At 41.9% G+C, this 20,211-nt stretch overlaps 2 protein-coding genes across 3 annotated transcripts; one reads left to right on the plus strand and one right to left on the minus strand.

The window, feature by feature from the left end:
- Positions 1-16: 16 nt before the first annotated feature.
- On the minus strand, positions 17-4,393 carry LOC119005193 (gsk3b interacting protein). Its single transcript, XM_037072754.1, has 3 exons — positions 4,135-4,393; positions 1,539-1,784; positions 17-1,161 (listed from the first exon to the last, which is right to left on the minus strand). The coding sequence occupies exons 2-3, from the start codon at positions 1,779-1,781 to the stop codon at positions 1,003-1,005; spliced, it is 402 nt and encodes a 133-aa protein (XP_036928649.1). The 5' UTR covers positions 1,782-1,784; positions 4,135-4,393; the 3' UTR covers positions 17-1,002.
- Positions 4,394-20,077, plus strand: atg2b (autophagy related 2B). Of its 2 annotated transcripts, none has more exons than XM_037072746.1 (43): positions 4,394-4,494; positions 5,183-5,595; positions 5,702-5,864; positions 5,988-6,140; positions 6,236-6,338; positions 6,488-6,650; positions 6,742-6,921; positions 7,032-7,128; positions 7,223-7,387; positions 7,502-7,653; positions 8,151-8,262; positions 8,543-8,786; positions 8,888-9,050; positions 9,198-9,290; positions 9,385-9,573; positions 9,822-10,095; positions 10,179-10,287; positions 10,367-10,568; positions 11,092-11,234; positions 11,699-11,856; positions 11,979-12,154; positions 12,253-12,403; positions 12,520-12,722; positions 14,041-14,121; positions 14,215-14,321; positions 14,404-14,496; positions 14,598-14,668; positions 14,758-14,834; positions 14,933-15,103; positions 15,187-15,319; positions 15,407-15,606; positions 15,696-15,925; positions 16,024-16,141; positions 16,238-16,429; positions 16,507-16,608; positions 16,702-16,780; positions 16,924-17,134; positions 17,232-17,301; positions 17,387-17,469; positions 17,661-17,782; positions 18,281-18,435; positions 18,534-18,683; positions 18,779-20,077. In XM_037072746.1, exons 2-43 carry the CDS (start codon positions 5,434-5,436, stop codon positions 19,007-19,009), a joined length of 6,231 nt encoding a protein of 2,076 aa, XP_036928641.1. In that variant the 5' UTR covers positions 4,394-4,494; positions 5,183-5,433; the 3' UTR covers positions 19,010-20,077. The 2 variants fall into 2 exon arrangements, with proteins under 2 accessions (XP_036928641.1, XP_036928642.1); XM_037072747.1 differs by lacking the exon at positions 4,394-4,494 and adding an exon at positions 4,510-4,857.
- Positions 20,078-20,211: the final 134 nt, after the last annotated feature.

Here is a 20,211-nt window from a genome sequence, read left to right on the forward strand (position 1 = left end):
AAGAGAAACTGACTTCTCACAATTCTGAGAATTTTATTGGTCTGAGCAAAGGCCAGCAGCAAGGAATAACTGAATGCAAAGGTAACATGTTTCACAACACTGATGCTCACAAGCTTATCAGGTCATATACACAATAAACCAATATTTTAAAAGTAGTTCAGAAGTCCAGTACAGGTCTAATAAATGGCTGTGCATTCTGACAATTAACCAAAAGTTGGACAAAACAATACAAAAATATTTAAACCACAAGAATAGCTGTAAATTCTTTAAGCAAAAGTTTGAAATGTAAGCTTGAGTTGCAATGCACTGTATGGTGGGGAAACCATAGAAATCCAAACAATTTGATAATTGGTTTATGACAAACTTCAAATATTAAGTTTCTGACCTCATTATCCACATGAGAGGACAACCCATTATCTTCAATACAAAATGTACTTTTCTAACCAAAAGTCAGTCATTAAGGCAGCATGTATGAGTTGCACTGAAAGAATACAGCTTTGGCTCTCTCACTGAATCACCTGGCGAATACGAACAAGTTGTGTATATTTGATCAGTTATCAGGTCACAGCTTTAGTGCAAGCGAGGCAGAGGGAGGGTCAGTAATTCACATAACTTGCGGCTTCTTTTTCTCAGATCACAGCAATGAGTACAAAAAGGTGCAGAATCCTCAAACACTGCCCAGGTACAAATGTGTAGCATGTGGAAGTGGGAAGATCTTTCCACAGTTAAAGTCAACACACAAAGTTGCAAAAGAGCCCATACAGCCAATCCCTAGCAGTTACCAAAGTTACTAAACTAACATTAAGTCATTCAATGATATGAAGGTCAGAACAAAGCAAAGTCGATAGGGCAGGGTACCCCTCATTGTAGTGGTAGCTAGGCAGGTGGAAATCACATAATAGGCTATAATATTTGAGCAGACTTGGTTATGGTTGGCTCATATCCATCACATCATCGACCTCCATTCCACTTGTGCAGCTTTTGCAGCATCTTGGTCCTGTTTTATTGTCCGTTTTGCTTCAGCCTCTCCAACCGCTGGAGCAAAGCATTGCCAAAGGCTTCTCTGTAACCGGGACTCAGCTTGTCCAGAAGCGAGTAAACAGTCTCATGATACTGAGTGTTCAAATCCTCATCCACTTGATCGAAGGCGTAGCCCACCACCTGTGTGGGAGAGGGATTTATTGTCAAAATCAGCATTGTTTGGGGTCTGAAACATGCACAAGCTAGGAACCACTGTGTGAGTTTATCTTACTAAGGCTGTAATGCTGCCTATTTTCTTGTTGGTCAATAAAATGTCAGTGTTTCCCAAAACCCAAGATTATGTCCTAAAACTATCTTGTTTTGTCTACAACCAAAAGATATTCAGTTCTCTGTCATAGAGGAGTAAAGAAACTTAAACAGAAATATTCACATTCATGACGGGGGAATCATATTTGTTCAACTTTTTTTTTCATAAATTACTCAAACTGACCAATTATCAAAATAGTCTGTGATTGATTTAATAGATGACAACTAATTGATTAATCGTTACACCTTACCCTTAGTCCCGCCTCTGTGAGCTCCAGACAGTACCGGTTTCCCTCCCTTGTTTCCACGTTTATGTAGGCCACGTCTGACGCACTGGTGAGACTTTGTGACACGTGCATTTCGGAGACGGCAAAAAGTACGTCATTGACCACAGCTTCTGCTTCCAATCTCATGTCCTTGACGTCACCGAGCACGACACAGTCCTCATCAAATGAAGAGACGATGGCTTCCTCGGGCTGGCAGTCTACCTCCATCCCCTAAAACAGAATGACATTTATGACTCAGCTGAAGCCCAGATGTTACTGTGTGCTATTAAAACCTGCTGACCAATACAATGATTGGCAGAGGTCTGCCAGACGCACACTTTGTCTGCTCTCGACTGTCATGGAGACAAGATGTACTTAATGTACTTAACACTCCTACCACGTATTATCTACACTGAGACAGCAATTAAGTGAAAAAAATGTATCTATAACTACACCTGTAACATCTGGTCATAAACCTTTATAAATATAGTTGTCCAGGGTCAGCAGGGTTGAGGTTCAGCTTGCAGTGACAGTGTATCACAACCTGTTTCTGAAAAGTTTATTCTCTGAAGAAAAAAGCAGAACTGAAACAAATGTGCATCCCACCGTTCTGTGGGTTGTTGGTTTTTTTGAGTGCTAAGTGGACTAATTTAAGTATATAGCATCCTCTGAGATGTTGTCAGTGAGAGGAAAGGTTAAACCAATTTGACATTTTGGTTGAACTTGACTATGATATTAAAATGACTGAGGTAAATATGGCTAAATTATACAAGTGTCCAAAAGATCAATATCCAAACCAACTTTCAGAGACACTTCCTTCTTCCCCGACATAAAAACACACACAAACAAGTTTTATGATGTTTGTGCTTCACTTCATCCGCTAGGTTATGGTGTTACTGTCCATCATTCAGATGTGGGTGTTGCAACAGTGTACCACTTTTAAGGACTGTTATCAAACGGTGTACATTTGCTTATCAAAGGCATTAAATTTAACTGCATTATTGTTTTAAAAAAATAAATATGTTTCAAGCTCACATCAAAATTCATGTCCATCAGGACGGAATATTTTGGTGCTTTTGTTGAACAGTCGGCATCTTGTTGTGCTCCATTTATGCCAGGTAGCAGTCTGTGGTGCATTCCTGCATGAGACATTTCCTGCATGTCACCTGAGGCCTCTTCCTTAACATCTGGCTCTGTCATTGTTGACTCTGCTGGCTGGATGCCTTCATGGGCAATGAGCCCCCAGTATTGATGGCTGATTGTGAAACACACACATCTTTACTAAACCTGTTCCTTCCACCTTGATGACCTCAAACTAATGTGGCTGCAACAGGTTAAACAAGTGATTTGTCATTTTTAATGGGAGAAATATTATTCATACCTTTGTTATTACACATTAAATCAACACACAGCACCAATTAGGTTGGACTCCAAGTTGTCTGAACCAAAAGAAAATCCCACTGTCCATTTTCACGATTACATTCAGCAGATTTTACTTAGATGAAGATAAATACAGACTCTTGCATTGTGTTAGGTTTTCAAGAATGAATCATCAAGGCTGGATTGTGCTGATCATCAAATCGACAGATTGAGTGATAGTTGAAGACCTATTGGCACGTTCACCTACATTCAGTAGAGGAGGTTGTATTTAAACCCTTTGCGTAAGTAGAAGCAGCAGTGCCCCAATGAAAACATAATCAGTTACAAGCAGAAGCACTGCAGTGATGGATCAAACACCATCAGCTAATTGTACTACTGTAATTGTACGTTTTAAGGACAATGCAGAGGTTTTAATGCAGAAATGGTGTTTGAAGCATTGTATCAAATATTGTATTGATTTATTCTTATTACAGTTGTAATGCAATAATGTGTATGTGGCATTTTATAGGTTTAATTGGTCAAAGGGGAGCTGATTTGAAATACAGTGTTCAGTCGCTTGATCAAGAAATTTGTATCTTATATTTACATAAATGTAGTGGAGTACATGGAAAAAGGACCCTCTGAGGCAGAAGTATAAAGTCGAATGACATGGAAATACTCAAATACCTCAACGCTGTACTGAAATACAGCACTTCAGTAAATATACTGAGTCACTTTCCATCACCACTAGGATTACATGAGTCTAACAATCACGCAACATGTTGATTCATACTTTAAAATCGGCCTGACAGCGACATCCTGAGGACTGCTTCTTGTGTGGGAGGCTGAGGAGAAAAATACAGCTGGTCGCTGTCCCTCCTACAGACATAGTTAATCATCATTAATATTGTATACATGAGCTAATTTCATGCAAACGCGGTAATTCGGCTAATCGACACACTGGTGTTTAGCTCGACTGATAACGCAGCAAACTTAAAAGGCTAGTGTTGCAAACATTTTGGGATTAACTCAGGGAAAACTAACATTCAGCTCCTGCACTGGCTCAACAAAACTGACCGCTCTGTGGGCCATACGCGTATTTCAGTCACTGTGTTTATATCTAAAACGTGCCTACTTCATACAAATGAAAGATTCAACGCACGTCTGAAGTGATTATTCTGCAATAACATTTTCTAAAACAGGCTGCGTTCATTTTTCTCACCTCCTCGCTTGTTGTGCTCTTCCGGGCTTGTGGAAGCTTCCAGCCCACTCGGAGCTCTCCTCCGCGGGGAAGGTTCAAGTCAAATGAGCGCTAACTAACGAGCGACAGATCACTTTTGGGGCTCAGAATTGTGGACAACCAGAGATTAAAGTCGCCCAAATAAAATCACGCCGCCCCCTGTTTCTATTTAATGTGCTTCGTGACTAAATAACTACCTAAATGAAATCCCGACCCAGTAAAATGTCCCACGAACCACGCAGTTCCGCCATGTTATGACGTCATTGGCTAATCCCGCCCCGGAGTGTGTAGGCTCAATTGGTGCGGAGTCATGAAAGTGTTTGTAAACAACTCAGTCAGAAGGTAACTTATGAGCTGCATTCTTCTCCTCGACTCTGTTTACTTAGTCATGCATGTCGGCACACCGAGCTGCTGTATATACGTGTAGTGTTTCTCTTGGTCAGCAGACGTCTTACATGTGTGGGCACATTTGGGAAATGTTTGATTTGAGTTTAGCTTGCTAGCAAGCTAACATGCACTGCTGTCAGCTTAGCCTGACGTTAGCCGGCTATGCTAATGTTTACTCGTTCTGCCTACAGCTGTGGCTAGCTAAACGCGCTGGCCTCATACTTGCTAGCCGGCTAGTTAGCCGAGTGACATGCCTTTGTCTAGCCAGAAGTCAAAGCGCATCTCCCGTCACTTGACCACGATGACAGCCCTGTTTAGGTAAACATGGCAAAGGGTAGCTAGCGACTTGTATGGGGCATGCTAACAGTTATTTCGCAAGCGTGTTTGGCTAGTTTATACCGGCTCTAGACTGTGGAAAACATAAGGCTTAACGCTAGGACAACAGTAACATCATTAGGACATTTCACCTTACTATACTATAACGTCACTCGGGAGTAATTTAAATCAGTATTGTCTTAAACTGACGCTTATAAGGAAGCTTGTTGTTGTCGACGACTGTGTTGTCTGTAGATATTTCGTGCCAAGTCTCATGTTGTGTCCAGTGTACAATTACAAATAGGGCACCATATGTGTCTTTCCATAGGCGCAGCAAACTGGAGTCGGACCATTTCTCTCACATATCCCTGAGTGTCAACACATCCTCCAAAGTGTCCCTGATCTTGGGATATGAAGGGTGTTTGAGCTCACGATTTATCCATGTCTTTAAGTCGACGGGATGACACGACTGTAACGGCAGTGATCAAATCAAAGCTGTCTAAGTAGGTATAGCATTCCGGTTGCAGAGGCTCCAGATCCATTAGATTACCCTGTGTACTGTCCACCTAGCACATTAAGATGCCGTGGCCATTTTCGGAGTCCATCAAGAAGCGGGCCTGCAGGTACCTCCTGCATCGGTACTTGGGCAACTTTCTGCAGGAGAAGCTGAGCTTGGATCAGCTCAGTTTAGACCTCTATCAGGGCACTGGATCACTTGCACAAGTGCCATTGGATAAATGGGTATGTTTGTGACTTTGTGTCTAGAAATACAGCAGAATTAATTAATTTGAATTAAACGTAATCTACATGAATGAGAAGAGCTACAGCATTATTTCTTGTTCCTCAGTCGCTCAATGAGCTCCTAGAGACGGCAGATGCCCCTTTTGAGGTAATCGCGGGTTTCATCCAGACAATTTCTCTGACCGTTCCATGGGCAGCACTCCTGCAGGAAAACTGTGCACTGGAGGTCAAGGGGTTGGAGATGGTGCTTAGACCAAGACCAAGAATAGGTGAGTAGAGACTCTACAATGTGCCACTACAACACCATCTGTGAAAAAGTGTTTACATGAATGGTATTTGATGAGTACATTTACTGAAAAGTAAATGACTGTCACAACTGGCTGTTCCTCCAGCATCTGGCACAGAGCCCATGTACTGGTCCAGTTTCATGACAAGCAGCATGCAGCTCGCCAAAGAATGTCTGAGCCAGAAACTCACCGACGACATGGGAGAGAGCTTTCAGCCTTTTGAGGGATTAGAGAAGTTTGCAGAAACAATAGAAACAGGTACATTATGTCTCAGCTGTTCAGCAACATTTCTAATAAGATTTAACAGACAAATATTATGTAAAGTAACTCATTTTAAATTCCTGTCTTTGCAGTTCTGAGAAGAGTGAAAGTGACGTTTTTGGATACTGTTCTCAGAGTCGAACACATTCCAGAAAATTCTAAAACTGGGATTGCCCTTGAGATTCGAATCAACAAGTAAGTGTGGACAGTCAGTGGGACAGCAGGCAGTTTACAAACATTGCTAAGGGGAAGCAGACAATATACTATTTGATATTGAATGTAGATGTCCCTGATATGTTGCACATGCATTGTATTAAGATCATTTTTTTCATGGATGTTTGCAGGATTGTTTACTGTGATGAAACAGATGAGGAGACTTCAAATGTCAATGTGCATCAGCCAACCACATTTGCTCATAAAAACCTGCAGATGGAAGGCATCTCCGTATTTTGGGATGAGTTCTCAGATGTGTCCCGTGCTGGTTGTAAAACTTCCCCCACTCCAGCGGTTGGTGTAGAGAGTCTTTTTTTTTTTTTAATTGTATAAAAGGGTTGTACGTCTAAGCCTTTTTTGGAAATGCATATCTCTTATTTTGCAGGAAACTGAGCCAAAGCTCTCCCCCAGCTGGAATCCAAAAATAATATGCGAGCCTCATCCCCAGTTCACAGAGCCTGTATCCTCAACAACACCTTTTGAACCTGTGCAGGTTGGGAGCCTCGGTGGTAAAATAGAGTTGTCCCTCACCCTGAAAAACAACTTAGCAATGCCTGGAGCAAAGGTAAACAAACCATTTCTTAATTATGAAAGATTCTCTGAAAATACGGTCCTCACTATTATGAACTATTCATGATTGGTATTAACAAGGGTGTTTTGTATGTTTCGCTTTAGCTGGAAGTTGTTGGACATATTGAAAGACTTCTTATTCTACTGTCCCCACGCCAAGTTCATCTTCTTCTGGACTTGTTTGGAGCTTTCTCTGGTGGAGGTGAGCACCCCTCTGTTGGTAGATCATAGGGAACATGAGCAATTAGTTATTTGGAAATGGAGTGAAAAGAGTGTTTCTTATTCTTTGAGTGAAGGTTCACAGGAGTGGGCTAAGGATAGAAAGAGCCGACCCATACAGCAGGAGGATGAGTATCGCCTCCACATGGAACTGAACCGCTGTCTAAAGAAGGATACCACTGTGCTGGGAACGGATCCTGACCTCTTTGAGAGCCAGACCACTAGAACTGTGTCTAGTCGAGGTTGGACTAAAACACTATTCTCTAACCACTGACTTTTCTGAGAAATCATGGTTGCAGCTATCTAATGAAATGTGTTGTTTCTTTTTCCTTTCCTATTATCCGTGGGTGATGTAGATGATGTGTTCTTCTCCATGGCAGACATGGACATGTCTCACAGCTTGTCATCGCTTCCTCCTCTGGGTGAACCACCCACGGTTGACTTGGATTTGTCGCTTAATAGCAACTACTCTGCCTCCCCAGGGGAATCTCCCCCTGGAAATGCAACAGTAAGTCTTCCATCTTTAACTTGTGTCATCACAGCAAATTGAAATGTTATTTAGGTGAGCACAGTGGTCTGGTGGTCTGGTTACTGTTCTCTTTTGTTTTCTCTTCCTTTACAGTAGACATGGACATATACATATGTACTAACAGCTTCATGACAAACAGAAAACAAAACCAAACAAATTCACCTCACTCTTTACAATGCCAGAGTCCTTTTTATATGTAGCATATTATATATGTTTAATTACTTTAAGGTCTTAAAGCAAAGAAGCCCACAAAGGAAGGAAGTTCTTGTGCATGTTTAGTGGAAAAAAAATAGATGGGAAATTCAACTTTTAGTTTATGGGATTACACTCATAATCAGTAGCCATTTTGAATCCTTATGCAAGTTTTACTGTTTAAATTCAATGCATCTTGAGAAACACATCTTTAAACTTGTAATTGATTCAACTTTACGGTGTTTGAGTTTGTGATGTAAATCAGATCATATCTGTGTTTGTAGGCTCTGTGGGATGATTACATGGACGTACCACGACAAAGAGAAAAGCAGACTAGTGAAACTCCCATCCAGTCACGGGATTCACAATTTCCTCAAAAATTACTGAGACAGGCTTGTAAGTATCACAATATGTCACTTTATTTCTGCATACGTTACTAGTCCCTCATGGCTGTTTGCCCAAGTAAATAAAAGGAGTTTACAGGTTGTTATTCCAAGCAAAGATTACATCAGCATATCTTCCTGATAAGAGCTTTATCTGTAGTTGAAGCTATGATAAACAGTGATAATGAGTAGAGAAGTAGTTGGCTCGAGTAGACTTTACAAACACGCAGTCCACATTTCACCAGAGTGAAAATTAATGATCAGTATGTTAATGAGCTGTGGTCGTATTTCAGCCCATCCATCCAAAACCCACGGTGATGAGTCACGGCCAGAGCTGGTGTTAAAGTTGACGTTGAGTAGCTTGGCTATCTCAGTCCTCCACATCGACCCGCTGCCACCACCAGATGCGACTCCGAGTCCCCTTGGCCCTCTTGCTACACACTTCTTCAGCACAGTGGATCCAGGCCATCTCACCGCTGCTGCTTTCCTTCAGTCTCGGACAATGTTTGACAAGGCCTGCCCCCATGACCATCTCAGGTGCACGTTTGTTGATCAATAATTCCCTTTAAAGCATAATGTGGCACAGAAATGTCATTAAAGTGTTTTAATATGTGTCTGATCTGGATTTATATTTGTAGATTTGTGGCTCAGGGCCTGAAGATAAAGTATGAGCACTGTCAGGGATCCAGCCTGCGGACCTTTAGCACTGACGTCTCCCTAGATCAGATGGAGTTTCTGGAGTGTCTGTTCCCCACTGAGGCTGTCAATGGCAGCTCCCAGAGAGGCATTCAGTACACTGAGGTTAGAATTTCAAGCCTGAGCTAAGCACATTTTGCATTGTGCTGTGCTTTGGTTGGTTAAACACTGCTCATACATTCAGTATGCCAGAAAATTGCAGCTGGCATGACATTAGGAGTGTTTCTCACTAGTTTCTCTGTCACGCCTCAGCTCCTGACATTTGACACGGCAGCCAGTGCTGATGCACCACTTACCACCTGCCTTCACCTGCTTTACAAACAGGCCGAGCGCAGAGGCCCTCAGGTAACAGCATTTTTTAGTCCAACATGAAACCACAGCACTAACACTTAGCACTCGCCGGGCTTCTGCTCAGTCAACCCTTCGCTTCTCTGCACAGGGCGGCCAGGTTCGCCTCAGCACCATTCCCAGGAAAGCTGAGATACAGGTGGAGCTGGGCCCTGTGCGCTGTGAGCTGGACATCAGCATTGTAGACCGTCTCAACTCTTTGCTACAACCTCAGAAGCTGGCTACCACAGAGCTGATGGCCTCCCACTTGTACACTTCCTATAACAAACACGTCAGCTTGGTAAGAGCATCCCAAGAAATGTTAATTAAGATGAAAATATTTTTTTTATTTTTGCAACCAAATGTTTATTGAGACGAAAACACAATGATTCTTAGTTTCAGGTGGTCAAACAGTACTGAAAACAAGAATATTATATCTGATTTATGCCCCTCAATTCTGCACAATAGACCTTTTAGACTTGGTTTAAGAAAGGTAGAACTGTTTCTACAATTTATATATAATTATTTGTTTCTTTATTCATTTCACAGCATAAAGCCTTTACGGAGGTTTTCCTTGATGACAGCCATACACCCACCAACTGTCATGTATCGCTGACTGTGAGCGCCCCATTGCTGGGCCTTGCAGTCCGATTCCCCATCCCTGACCTGCGCTCAGATCAGGAGAGGGGCCCATGGTTCAAGAAGTCTCTGCAGAAGGAAGTTCTCCACCTGGAGCTTGAGGACCTGGAAGTAAAAACAGAGTTCATGGGAGGCAGCTCTCCTGACCAAACAAAAATGGAGCTCACCTTTAGGGAGCTTATTGGTATGTGATCTAAAGGGGAAAGAAAATTCAAGCATCTCCCTGATGTGTCCTTGCTTTTTAACTGCTTTATTTTCTTTGCGTAGGGAAGTTTCAGGAGGAGCCAGATCAACCAGCTGCCCGGTTCCTCAGAGTGTCCCACACCATGGATGGCGATATGACAACATCTGAAAGCGTAAAATTTGATTGGCCGAGGTAAGTTTATCTAACAAACCTCAAACTGATCTGTCAGTTCGGGGATAATCTCTTAGTGACATACAATCTCTCTGAGCAGGGTCGTGCTGAAGATGAACCCCACTGCAGTCCACTCAATCCTCGAGCGGGTGACGACTGAAGATGACGAGGGGGCTGAGGACCATTCCCTTGAAGAGGAAGAGGAGGAAGGGGCTGCTCATTCACTGAAGGATGTGTGTGACTTTGGGAAGCCAGAGCCATCACCCTTTTCCTCAAGAAGGGTTATGTATGAGAATGAAGAGGTAGGTCATGGCTTAAGGGCCACAACCAAAATGCTGATATGCAACCAACTACTTGTCATTTTATGAATAATTTTGAAATGGAGCAATTTTCTTTTAAACCACTGGGTAAGTGCACTGGAAAACAAATGTATTGGCTTAGAAAAAGAAATACAAGAAACTTATGACCTACTCAGTTTTGACCAGAGCCAGTAATAATACGTAAGCAATGCAGAGATATGCTTGACAACATGAAACACTCACTCGACATCCGCAAACCTTCAATTATACTATTAAAAATGTTGAAGCACACCTATTTTACTGTTATTTGAAAGAGTTCCTTCTCACTTTGCTTAATTGAAGAATTGTCATTACAGTTTTGGTCTAAAGCAGGTGGACTTCGTGCATGTGGATGTATTTGCATTCAGAAGCAAGAGGGTATCCTCTGGTTGATGTAGTCAAATGTATGACAGATGCTTTGCGTACCTGACCTGTTGACAAAGCAGGTGGCGACAAGCCTGTGTTTAGAAAATATTTTTGATTGCAGATGGTCATCCCTGGTGATGCCGCAGAGATGACGGAGTTTCAGGAAAAAACCATGAACAACTCTCGCTTCATCCTTGAGTTGTGTTTCCCCAACGTGCAGTTAGTCCTCCCCAGCAAGGCATTTTATGAAAAACTACACAACAGGTACAGAATGTATAATGTCACAGTTTTTGTACAGAAATTGTAGCAAAACAGCTAGGTGTGTCACCATTCTCAAAATCCACAATTCAGTTTGACTTTCAATTACCCCAACCCTAACCCTATTTTCAATTAAAAGAAATGTTCCCGCTTTGACTGCCTATTGTTAGACTGCCGAGTCTTGGTTTGTAAAGATCAGTGGATCACTGGTTTCTGCAGAGCCCCAAAGGCCCCAAAAGGCAATTGTCAGTAAACCATCATTTATAGTTTCTCAACAAACTTCATAAAAAAATGAATTAAGCCACAGGCCAGTAAAGCAATTAACATTTGCATTTTACATGTATGTATAAATATGTTTTGTAATTAGCTGAAACCAAAATTAAGTGCTGTGGCCAAGACTTAACAAGATACTTATCAAGAGACTAACCCCTGCCTGCTCTGTAAGAACAAATATATTTTCATTATTTTAGGATAAACAATGACCTGCTGCTTTGGGAACCGACTGCTCCGTCTCCAGTGGAGACAATAGAAAGCATGCCGTATGGAGTTGGACTCTCTGTCGCCAGTCAGCTGATCAACACTTACTCCAAGGACAGTTTCAGTCAGTTCCGCTCTACTGGCCCTGAAGGTGAGATGACAGAAAACACTTGCCATTCATTTGGGTCAGACTCTTCTTATTGCAGTAGAAATAGAAATGTCTAATGTGAATTATGGTTAACTTCATAGTAATGCTTTGCGTTTTGTTTTCAGATGAGACCAGTGGGTCAGAAGAGGAGACCATGCACTACTACTCTCCTGCCTCTGAGCTGGGCCTCAGGTCTCGCAAGAAGAAAAAGCCCAAAGCTCAGAGCAAGACCTCTCAGAGTCTGTTCTCTGTCATCATCAGTGTCAATCATGGTCTGGTGGCTCTTCAAACTAATGCTAAGGTAAACTCAAACCCTTTTTGATATCGTCTACAGTTCCATCCTTATTGATATAAAATATGATGGAAGTTGTGATTAAGTTTCAATCTTTTGTCTTCCAGAAGGAGGATAAAACTGTGCTAAAAAACAAACATGGCGAGTTCTGGCTGGAGGTGAAAAATGCTGTGCTGTTCAGTGTGACGCAGTACGAAGGCTATAAAGACCAACACTACATTTGCTTCCACACCAGTAGTGTTTGCATGTATCATCAAGGTAAACCAGCTACAAGTATTTACTATATTCTGTCAATGCACTGTTCTTCATTCATGTACTTCTCTTTCACTGATGTCTTTTCTCTTTCACTGATGTCTTACTCTTATCCTGCTCAGGACTTGTGGATGGGGGCCCCTCTGTATCAGACATCAAGTTGCCATGCAGGACACATCCCCACTGGTTGGAACAAACCATCTACCAATCAGAGACGCCTCCTGAGAGATCCTCAACACCCTCAGAGGGAATTGGTCTGGAGGCCCGCAGCATGGTGTCTGTCGCTGTCAAAATCTCATCACAAAATGCAGAGCGCAATGTCAAGGTAAGGAAGGCCATGCTGACTTGGTATAGATTCTGTCTAATAAGTTGCTGACACCCCCTAGAATCAAACAGCATGTATTTGCTACCCCAGAGTCATTGTTGCATAGGTAAGTGAGTTGAAAGTGGTATTATGAAAAAACATTTAAAATCTGTAATGAATTCATTAAGACATTTTCTTCATTAGAGCTGGCTACAAGCTCCCAACAGTCCACTTGTTTAGATTGTCTTTAATGTACAGAAAACATTTAAACAAAAACTATTATTTGACTGTGATTTAAATATGTTTATTGGTAGCCACCAATAGGAGAAGAATTTTCTTTTGCATACCAATAAAGGGTGAAACAAAATTCTATAAGGGTTGGTGTTGGTGGCTCATTTGTCTGCCAGTATTGCGAGTGGAAAACAGCAATTAAGAAAAGTGTTCTCTATAATATACTTTCGATACATCTGCCAATAAATAAAGCAATATTAACTTACCAGATATTTTAGTTTGTTTTGATGTTCACTCACTCATGTAGTATATGAGAGATGCTCAAGTGACGAGAGGAATTCCAGTACCACATTAATCCTCTTGTTCCTTTATCCGTCATGAATGTTCCTTTGTTACAAACTCCTCTTAAGTTTTAATTAATCAACAATGACTCTTATCATGTTCAGAGTTTAGCTGGTGCTTCACAGAGCTTGAGCCTTCAAAGCTTGAGCCCTGCTATTTGTTTGAAATATGTTAACTAAGACAGTCATGGCAAATTGTGAGCCTCAAAAGACACTTTCAGGAGTACATTTGCCCTGTAGATGGTGCTACTGTAGTAAAGAAACTTTTCTTGATTTACTCTTCAACCTAAACCTTGACTGTGCTATGTAAGTGCCTGGTGAATACCAGTTTTTTGTAAGTGGGGCCCTTAATGTACTGCCTGAGTAGTCAAATAATGGGCAGCTGAATCAACATTTCTTGCTGATAAATGCATGGCATGATTAAATGTTGATTATTGAATTATTCCTGGAACCACAACTGTGCCGTAGCATCTGTCTCAACATAAATTTAAAGGCATAAAACCTGTCGATGTAACTTCTCTGGAAACATCAGGTGATCTTTAAAAATGTGAACCAGAAAGTCGACGATCATGACTGAACATAACATGAATAAAAACTGACAACATTCCCTCATTCCTGAACATCCACATTTCTGCCTTAGACATGTAGATATTTTATTACTATTTTCAAGTCCTTCTCTTATTTGGCAGAACCAGTGTTTAAAGCATATCAGTCAGCTCACTTTGTGTTGTCTGCTCACTGTGGTGATGTGTGCTTTTCTTTTGCAGGAATTTCTGGTTGCTGTTGGAGTGAGAGGAGCCACGCTGCAGCACAGAGTGGTCCCGCCCAGCCTGGGCTGGTATGACCAGGTAGGCCAAGATGGAGCTACCACTTCACTAACATTTACAAAACCTAAAATAAAATGTATTAAAGTCACACATCTGTAATCTTCTGTGCAACAGATTGTTGACTTTCTGAATGTTTCCGATGAGCCTGTGTTGGGTTACGCCCCTCCTACATCTGTCACCACCCTACATTTACACCTGTGGAGCTGCTCTCTAGACTATAGGTAAGCACACTTCATAACTCTTCCTAAATAGTAATTTGTTGCGTGTGTGTGTATTGTCATGAGGCTTTTTTTCTCTTGGCAGGCCCCTTTACCTGCCACTCCGATCACTGCTGCTTGTCGAGACTTTCAGCATCTCCAGCAGTGTCTCCCTGGACCACTCTTCTTCAACTCTCAGGTATAAAATGCCTCCTAGATTTGTCGCTTATGCAAAGTGACATGATTGCGCTGAAGTTATAGAAAAAGTTGCCCTTGCTGAGTTTAATATGTTGTGCACAGGATCATTTTGGACGAAGCAGCTCTGTTCCTCTCAGACAAGAGTAACGCTGTCTCTGTCAATCTAGCACGCGGTATGTTGACTTCAGTGATGATTTTGAAGAAGCTGATTGACAGGGTTAAATGCAGCTTTGGTTTATGTTTTCTTTCGGTTTTTCGTCAGACTATGTCCAAGTGGTAGACATGGGAACACTGGAGCTTCGGATTACAGCTGTCAAACCTGGAGTGGATGGAAAGTTGGTAAGAGTTGTCTGATTCTTAATAACTAATTAAAGCTTTCTCACTTGACAATAAGGTTGAAAATTTTGTACATCATCTTTTTGTCTCTTGGTTGACAGTCAGAGCCCAGGTTTGAGCTGCGTTGTTCCAGTGATGTCATTCACATAAGAACATGTTCCGACTCTTGTGCCGCCCTCATGAACCTCATCCAGTACGTTGCCAGCTATGGAGACTTACTGCCCCCTGCAGAACCAGAGGCCAAGCACAGCAGCACCACACAAAGAACCAAGGTCAGCTGTGACGCCAACATATGCCAGCATTACATACTTGCAACAGGGTCATACACACTCAGCTTGAATGTGTTTTTTGACAGGTGGAGTTTCCCAGCCGGCCCGCATCTCAAACCTCGCTGCTCGCTGAGACTGAGCAGCAGATGTTGCAGGACCTGATGAGTGAAGCAATGGAGGAGACTGACGGGCAGCACCCAGCAGCGCCGCAGCAGAATGGTAAAGACTTTGTTCAGTAAAGATGAACCTTTTTTTCTTCAATGAACTTTACTCAATTGGATTTTATACTTCTACAAACATCTATAGGTGCACATGAGGAGCAGAATCAAGACCATGACGCGCCTCGCTCAGACTTATTCTTGTTCCCGGATGAGAGCGGAAATTTTAACCAAGAGCCAAGCCCCACTTACCCCATGCTTCACTCTCCTCTCATCACTCCTGTCCCTAACCTGGCCCAAGAGACGGATGACTTTTGTATCCTGGAAACACCAGGGTCCCGGGTAGAGGTCAGGATATATTTACACACAGTTATGGCTGCATAACAAAGAGACTGAAAATGTGGTTTGTGCTCACTGGTAAGCATTGTATGTTTCAGGATCTTGATCAGGAGCCAGTGGTAAAGCAGTTGACTTCAGACCCTGTGGAAATCAAAGATGATTACTTCAGTCAGCCCCTGGAGGGGAGTGATTCCAGCCGTGGAGCTATGAACTTTCCCATCCCAGAGGTGCGCTACCTCATCAAGGAGATCTCTGTTATCTGGCACCTCTATGGTGGAAAAGACTTTGGGAGTGCGACTTTCACCGCATCTCCTGCTAGAAGCCGAGGGTGAGACATTGACTATGTAGCTGTGCACACACTGCTTAAATTATGCTCAAAAGGAAACAGGCTTGTTGAATTTTTTTGTTATTTTCTCCAACTTGCAGGTCTACACCTCATAGCTCACCCTCTCAAACGCCGGTCAGACAGGCCAAGGCTTCGGGACGGGCAGGAGGTGGAAGAGGAAGGAACCCTGATGTGCTGATGGAGATACAGCTCAGCAAGGTATAGTTCCTCTTCACCTGGAATACATTTTTATTATTCAACCCTCACATAGATCACATAAATACCTTGTGTTGTTTCTTTTGACCTTTTTCCCAGGTGAGGTTTCAGCATGAGGTGTACCCTCAGTCCCAGCTGGCTTCTGGTCCGGCGATGGATCAGCCAGTGTCCCGGCAGGTGTTCATTGTGCAGGACTTGGAGATTCGTGACAGACTGGCTACCTCACAGATGAACAAGTTCCTCTACTTGTATTCTAGCAAGGAAATGCCCCGAAAAGCCCATTCTAACATGGTGAGGAAGGCAACATTTTCATATTAACCCAGTCAAGTCTTGGCCTGCTATAATGCCTCATCTGTTCTTGGTTTTAGTTGACAGTTAAGGCACTGCACATGTGTCCTGAGTCAGGCCAGACTCCACAGGAGTGCTGTTTGCGTGTTTCTTTGATGCCTCTTCGCCTCAATATTGATCAGGTAAAATATATTTTTCCCACTGTATCAAAGATGTCTCATATGTCTTCAGTAACATGTCTTTAAATGACAGACTTGTTTTTTGTTTGATTGAAGGATGCACTGTTCTTCTTGAAGGACTTCTTTGCCAGTCTTGCTACTGAAGTAGAGTTTTTCTCACCGCCTGCTCAAGAAGGTAAAGCTCAGAATTCAGACCGAGAGTGTCACCCAGGGATTAACACTCAATAATCAACTGTCCTGATCCAGAATTGCTTATTGGCTCTTTTAACATCAGCCTCACTTTTAAACGCTGACTCCTGACAGTGTTTTGTTCTGCAGCTGTCTGTGTTTCCACAAAAAAAGCTGCTGCTCCAGAGATCTCCTGTAGCTTCTCCAAGCATGCCGGCAGCAGCCAAGACCCAGCCCCGATCATCTCAGTACCTGCTCAGAGACGTTTGAGCCACAATGGCTTCTCCACATCAGGCAGGGAAGAGTTGATTGACAGTGAAGCCTCTGCTCCTTCCTTTACAGACCAGCCCATCTTCTTTCGGTCAGTGTTAAATAACTAAAGGAGGAAACCATATGATAATTAAATAAATGATTTAATTGCTTGTCTGTGTTGGGTTCATGTTTTCCTCTCTTAATAGGGAGTTTCGATTTACCTCAGAGGTTCCCATTCGCCTGGATTACCATGGGAAGCATGTTTCAATGGAGCAAGTAAGTCTTCTAAGGGGGCAATGTATTAAAATCCCACTTAATTCATCTGTGCATTATGAATGATTTCATGACTGCTGTATTTCAGGGAACATTTGCCGGCATCATCATCGGGTTGACGCAGCTTAATTGTTCCGAGCTGAAACTGAGGCGTTTGTGCTATAGACAAGGGTATGTTTACCAGAGTAATAAATCAGATATTGTATCACACTGTGATGTTTATTCTTAGATATCTTGGATTTAGCCAGTAATGGAGCAAATTTCATTGACACAGCACAACACTTGCTCATCAAATGTGTGATTCACTAATCACAGAGAACTAATAGCTTTTCCCAGGAAGCTAATAGTTGCCTGTATTTTAGATTGTTAGGTGTGGATAAGCTGTTTTCCTATGCAATAAATGAGTGGCTGAACGACATAAAGAAGAACCAGCTTCCAGGACTTCTCGGTGGTGTAGGACCCATTCACTCTCTGGTACAACTAGGTGAGTACAACACATGTTCATAACCGAGTCACCTAAGTCACAACTTGCTATAATAGTAATAGTAATAACAACAACCATAACGGTAAACTTTATCTTTCATACAAGAAATGCAGATTGAAGTGCTTTAAAACAAATAAATTACATGTGCTAAATTCTTCCCATTTAAAAAAAAAAGACAGAATGAACATTTAAAACAATGCATAATTAGTATAAATGTAAAATGAGATGAGGAAATAAGAAGAGAATAAAATCCATGTTAATGATTGTATACATAAAATGCATGGAATCAGCTACAATACAACATTTTAAAAGAAGTGCAGCAGGCATAGGCGCAAGGCAAGGCGTAGACAGGTTTCAAGATTGAATAGCGTATGTCCAGGTTTAATCTTTCTGAAGCTATGCCAAGATTTATTTCATGATTGCATTATTAAACTGCTGTGAAAGTCATAAACAGTGTGTGAGCTTACTGATTCAGGCTTGTCTGTCATGAATGTCCAGTTCAAGGATTCAGGGACCTGGTCTGGCTGCCGATTGAGCAGTACAGGAAAGATGGCCGAATAGTCCGCGGCTTTCAGCGCGGCACTGCCTCATTTGGAACTTCTACTGCTATGGCTGCTCTGGAGCTTACCAACAGGATGGTGCGGACCATCCAGGTAAACTTTCCACTGTTAGTAAAAATGGTCTGTATTTACTACAAATGCCATCATTAGGCATCAGACAATGTGTTGTGTATTGTGTTTGTCATCTTTAGGCAGCAGCTGAGACGGCTTATGACATGGTGTCTCCTGTGCCTGATGAGAGAGACACAAAGAGGATAAAACGGTTCACCCATTACGGACTGGCTCATCAGCCCGTTGACCTGAGGGAAGGTGTAGCCAAAGCCTACACTGTGGTAAAAGAGGTATAAAAAATATTTAGAATATTTTAGAATATTAATACTTGAATGACAGAAATGGAAAGAGGCTGTTTTCACAATGATTTTATTTCCGTCTACAGGGGATCACAGACACGGCTTTGACCATATATGACACAGCCACTCGGGAGCACGAGCAGCGTGGAATGACGGGTGCAGTGGGTGGAGTTCTCCGCCAGCTCCCTCCAGCAGTGGTCAAGCCACTCATAATGGCCACTGAAGCCACCTCCAACGTCTTGGGTGGGATGAGGAACCAGATTCACCCTGATGCGCGCCAGGAGGAGTCTCAGAAATGGAGGCAGGGCGAAGAGTAATTCTTACTGCCATGTGGTACCTGAAACCAATGACTGTGCCGAAGCAACAGCCAGTAAATTTAAACTTCTCTTGAGAGCGTTTTGGAAGAGGAACATCTCGGATGCGCATTTACAGCCTCGGTGTAAATAAGATACTATTCATCTCGTGGCAATTTGAGCTACATGTGATTCTGCTTGTGTCAGCTTAACTGTTCCCTCACAGTGCCTTCATGGTTATCAGCATTGTCAAACTGTACGTTTAATCAAAGGGATATACATAGAGTAACGAGTTAAAGAGCCACATATTGTCTCTATATGGGATAAATACAGGCATTATAATGTAAAATCATAACAGTGAAGAAATAGGCCTCTCATGAGGCACAAACATTTGCTTCATTCTCAAACAGCTCTGTTTACAAGTTGTATGTTGTTAAGTTCTTTCTCCTATTTGGTGTCAAAAAACACTGATATTATAGGTGTAGAGACCCTTGATTTATATAACAAGCACTGTATGTGGGCCTTGTCATTTACTGTAAAAAAATCCTAACGTGTAACATTTCATGCAAATTTGTAAGAACAAATATAGGGACTGAATTGTTGTGTGAAGTTCTGTTATCAGCACTTTTAGGTGACTCTGAAGATTTACTTGCTCAAATGAATGACGGGAGACAGTATGATTCCCTAAATTTGTTTCACAAGTTTCCCAGTTTTATTTTGAGCTGTGATCAGTGTTTGTGTCATTTTTGCAAAAAGCTGCTTTTTAAAAAAAATAAAACAAAAAAAACCCAAACAGTTTTAAATGTTGAATTGATCAGTCTGCTGCTCACATTTTCATATTAATGACACTATCTGCTCAAAATCTTGAAAGCAAAGTCTTAATATCCTGCACAGTTGATTTTTTTTTTTGTTTAAGTGTATGTTTGGATCTTGATATTTGGTATGATATGTTGTGGTGCAGGTATCTGATTTACACATGTTCTTGTTTATGTGGACAGGATAATATTTCATGTACATACGTGTACATACAGTTGATTGATGAATTTGTATTAAAAGCATGAAAGGGAAATAAAAATGGTTCAGTTCACCAGAGGGGCTGGCTCAATGTGTGTGTTTTTTCCCACCCCTTTATTCCATACAGTCAGGCTACACGTTGTCATGAACTGATCTGCATTTTCCATATATGTTTGAGGGAAAAATCTTTTGGTTACAGTTTCATTTGGATT

The sequence above is a fragment of the Acanthopagrus latus genome, chromosome 16, assembly GCF_904848185.1.
Source record: "Acanthopagrus latus isolate v.2019 chromosome 16, fAcaLat1.1, whole genome shotgun sequence".
Classification (NCBI taxonomy): Eukaryota; Metazoa; Chordata; class Actinopteri; order Spariformes; family Sparidae; genus Acanthopagrus; species Acanthopagrus latus.

Bases quoted from the DNA above. Each gene is read 5' to 3' on its own strand.
- atg2b (XM_037072746.1), top strand. From the start codon at position 5,434: ATGCCGTGGCCATTTTCGGAGTCCATCAAGAAGCGGGCCTGCAGGTAC. The intron at 14,835-14,932 runs GTAAGAGTTGTC...CTTGGTTGACAG, and splicing joins CTGGAGTGGATGGAAAGTTG to TCAGAGCCCAGGTTTGAGCT. The intron at 15,926-16,023 runs GTGAGACATTGA...TCCAACTTGCAG, and splicing joins TCTCCTGCTAGAAGCCGAGG to GTCTACACCTCATAGCTCAC.
- LOC119005193 (XM_037072754.1), bottom strand. From the start codon at position 1,781: ATGGAGGTAGACTGCCAGCCCGAGGAAGCCATCGTCTCTTCATTTGAT. The intron at 1,162-1,538 runs GTAAGGTGTAAC...TCTCCCACACAG, and splicing joins TCACAGAGGCGGGACTAAGG to GTGGTGGGCTACGCCTTCGA.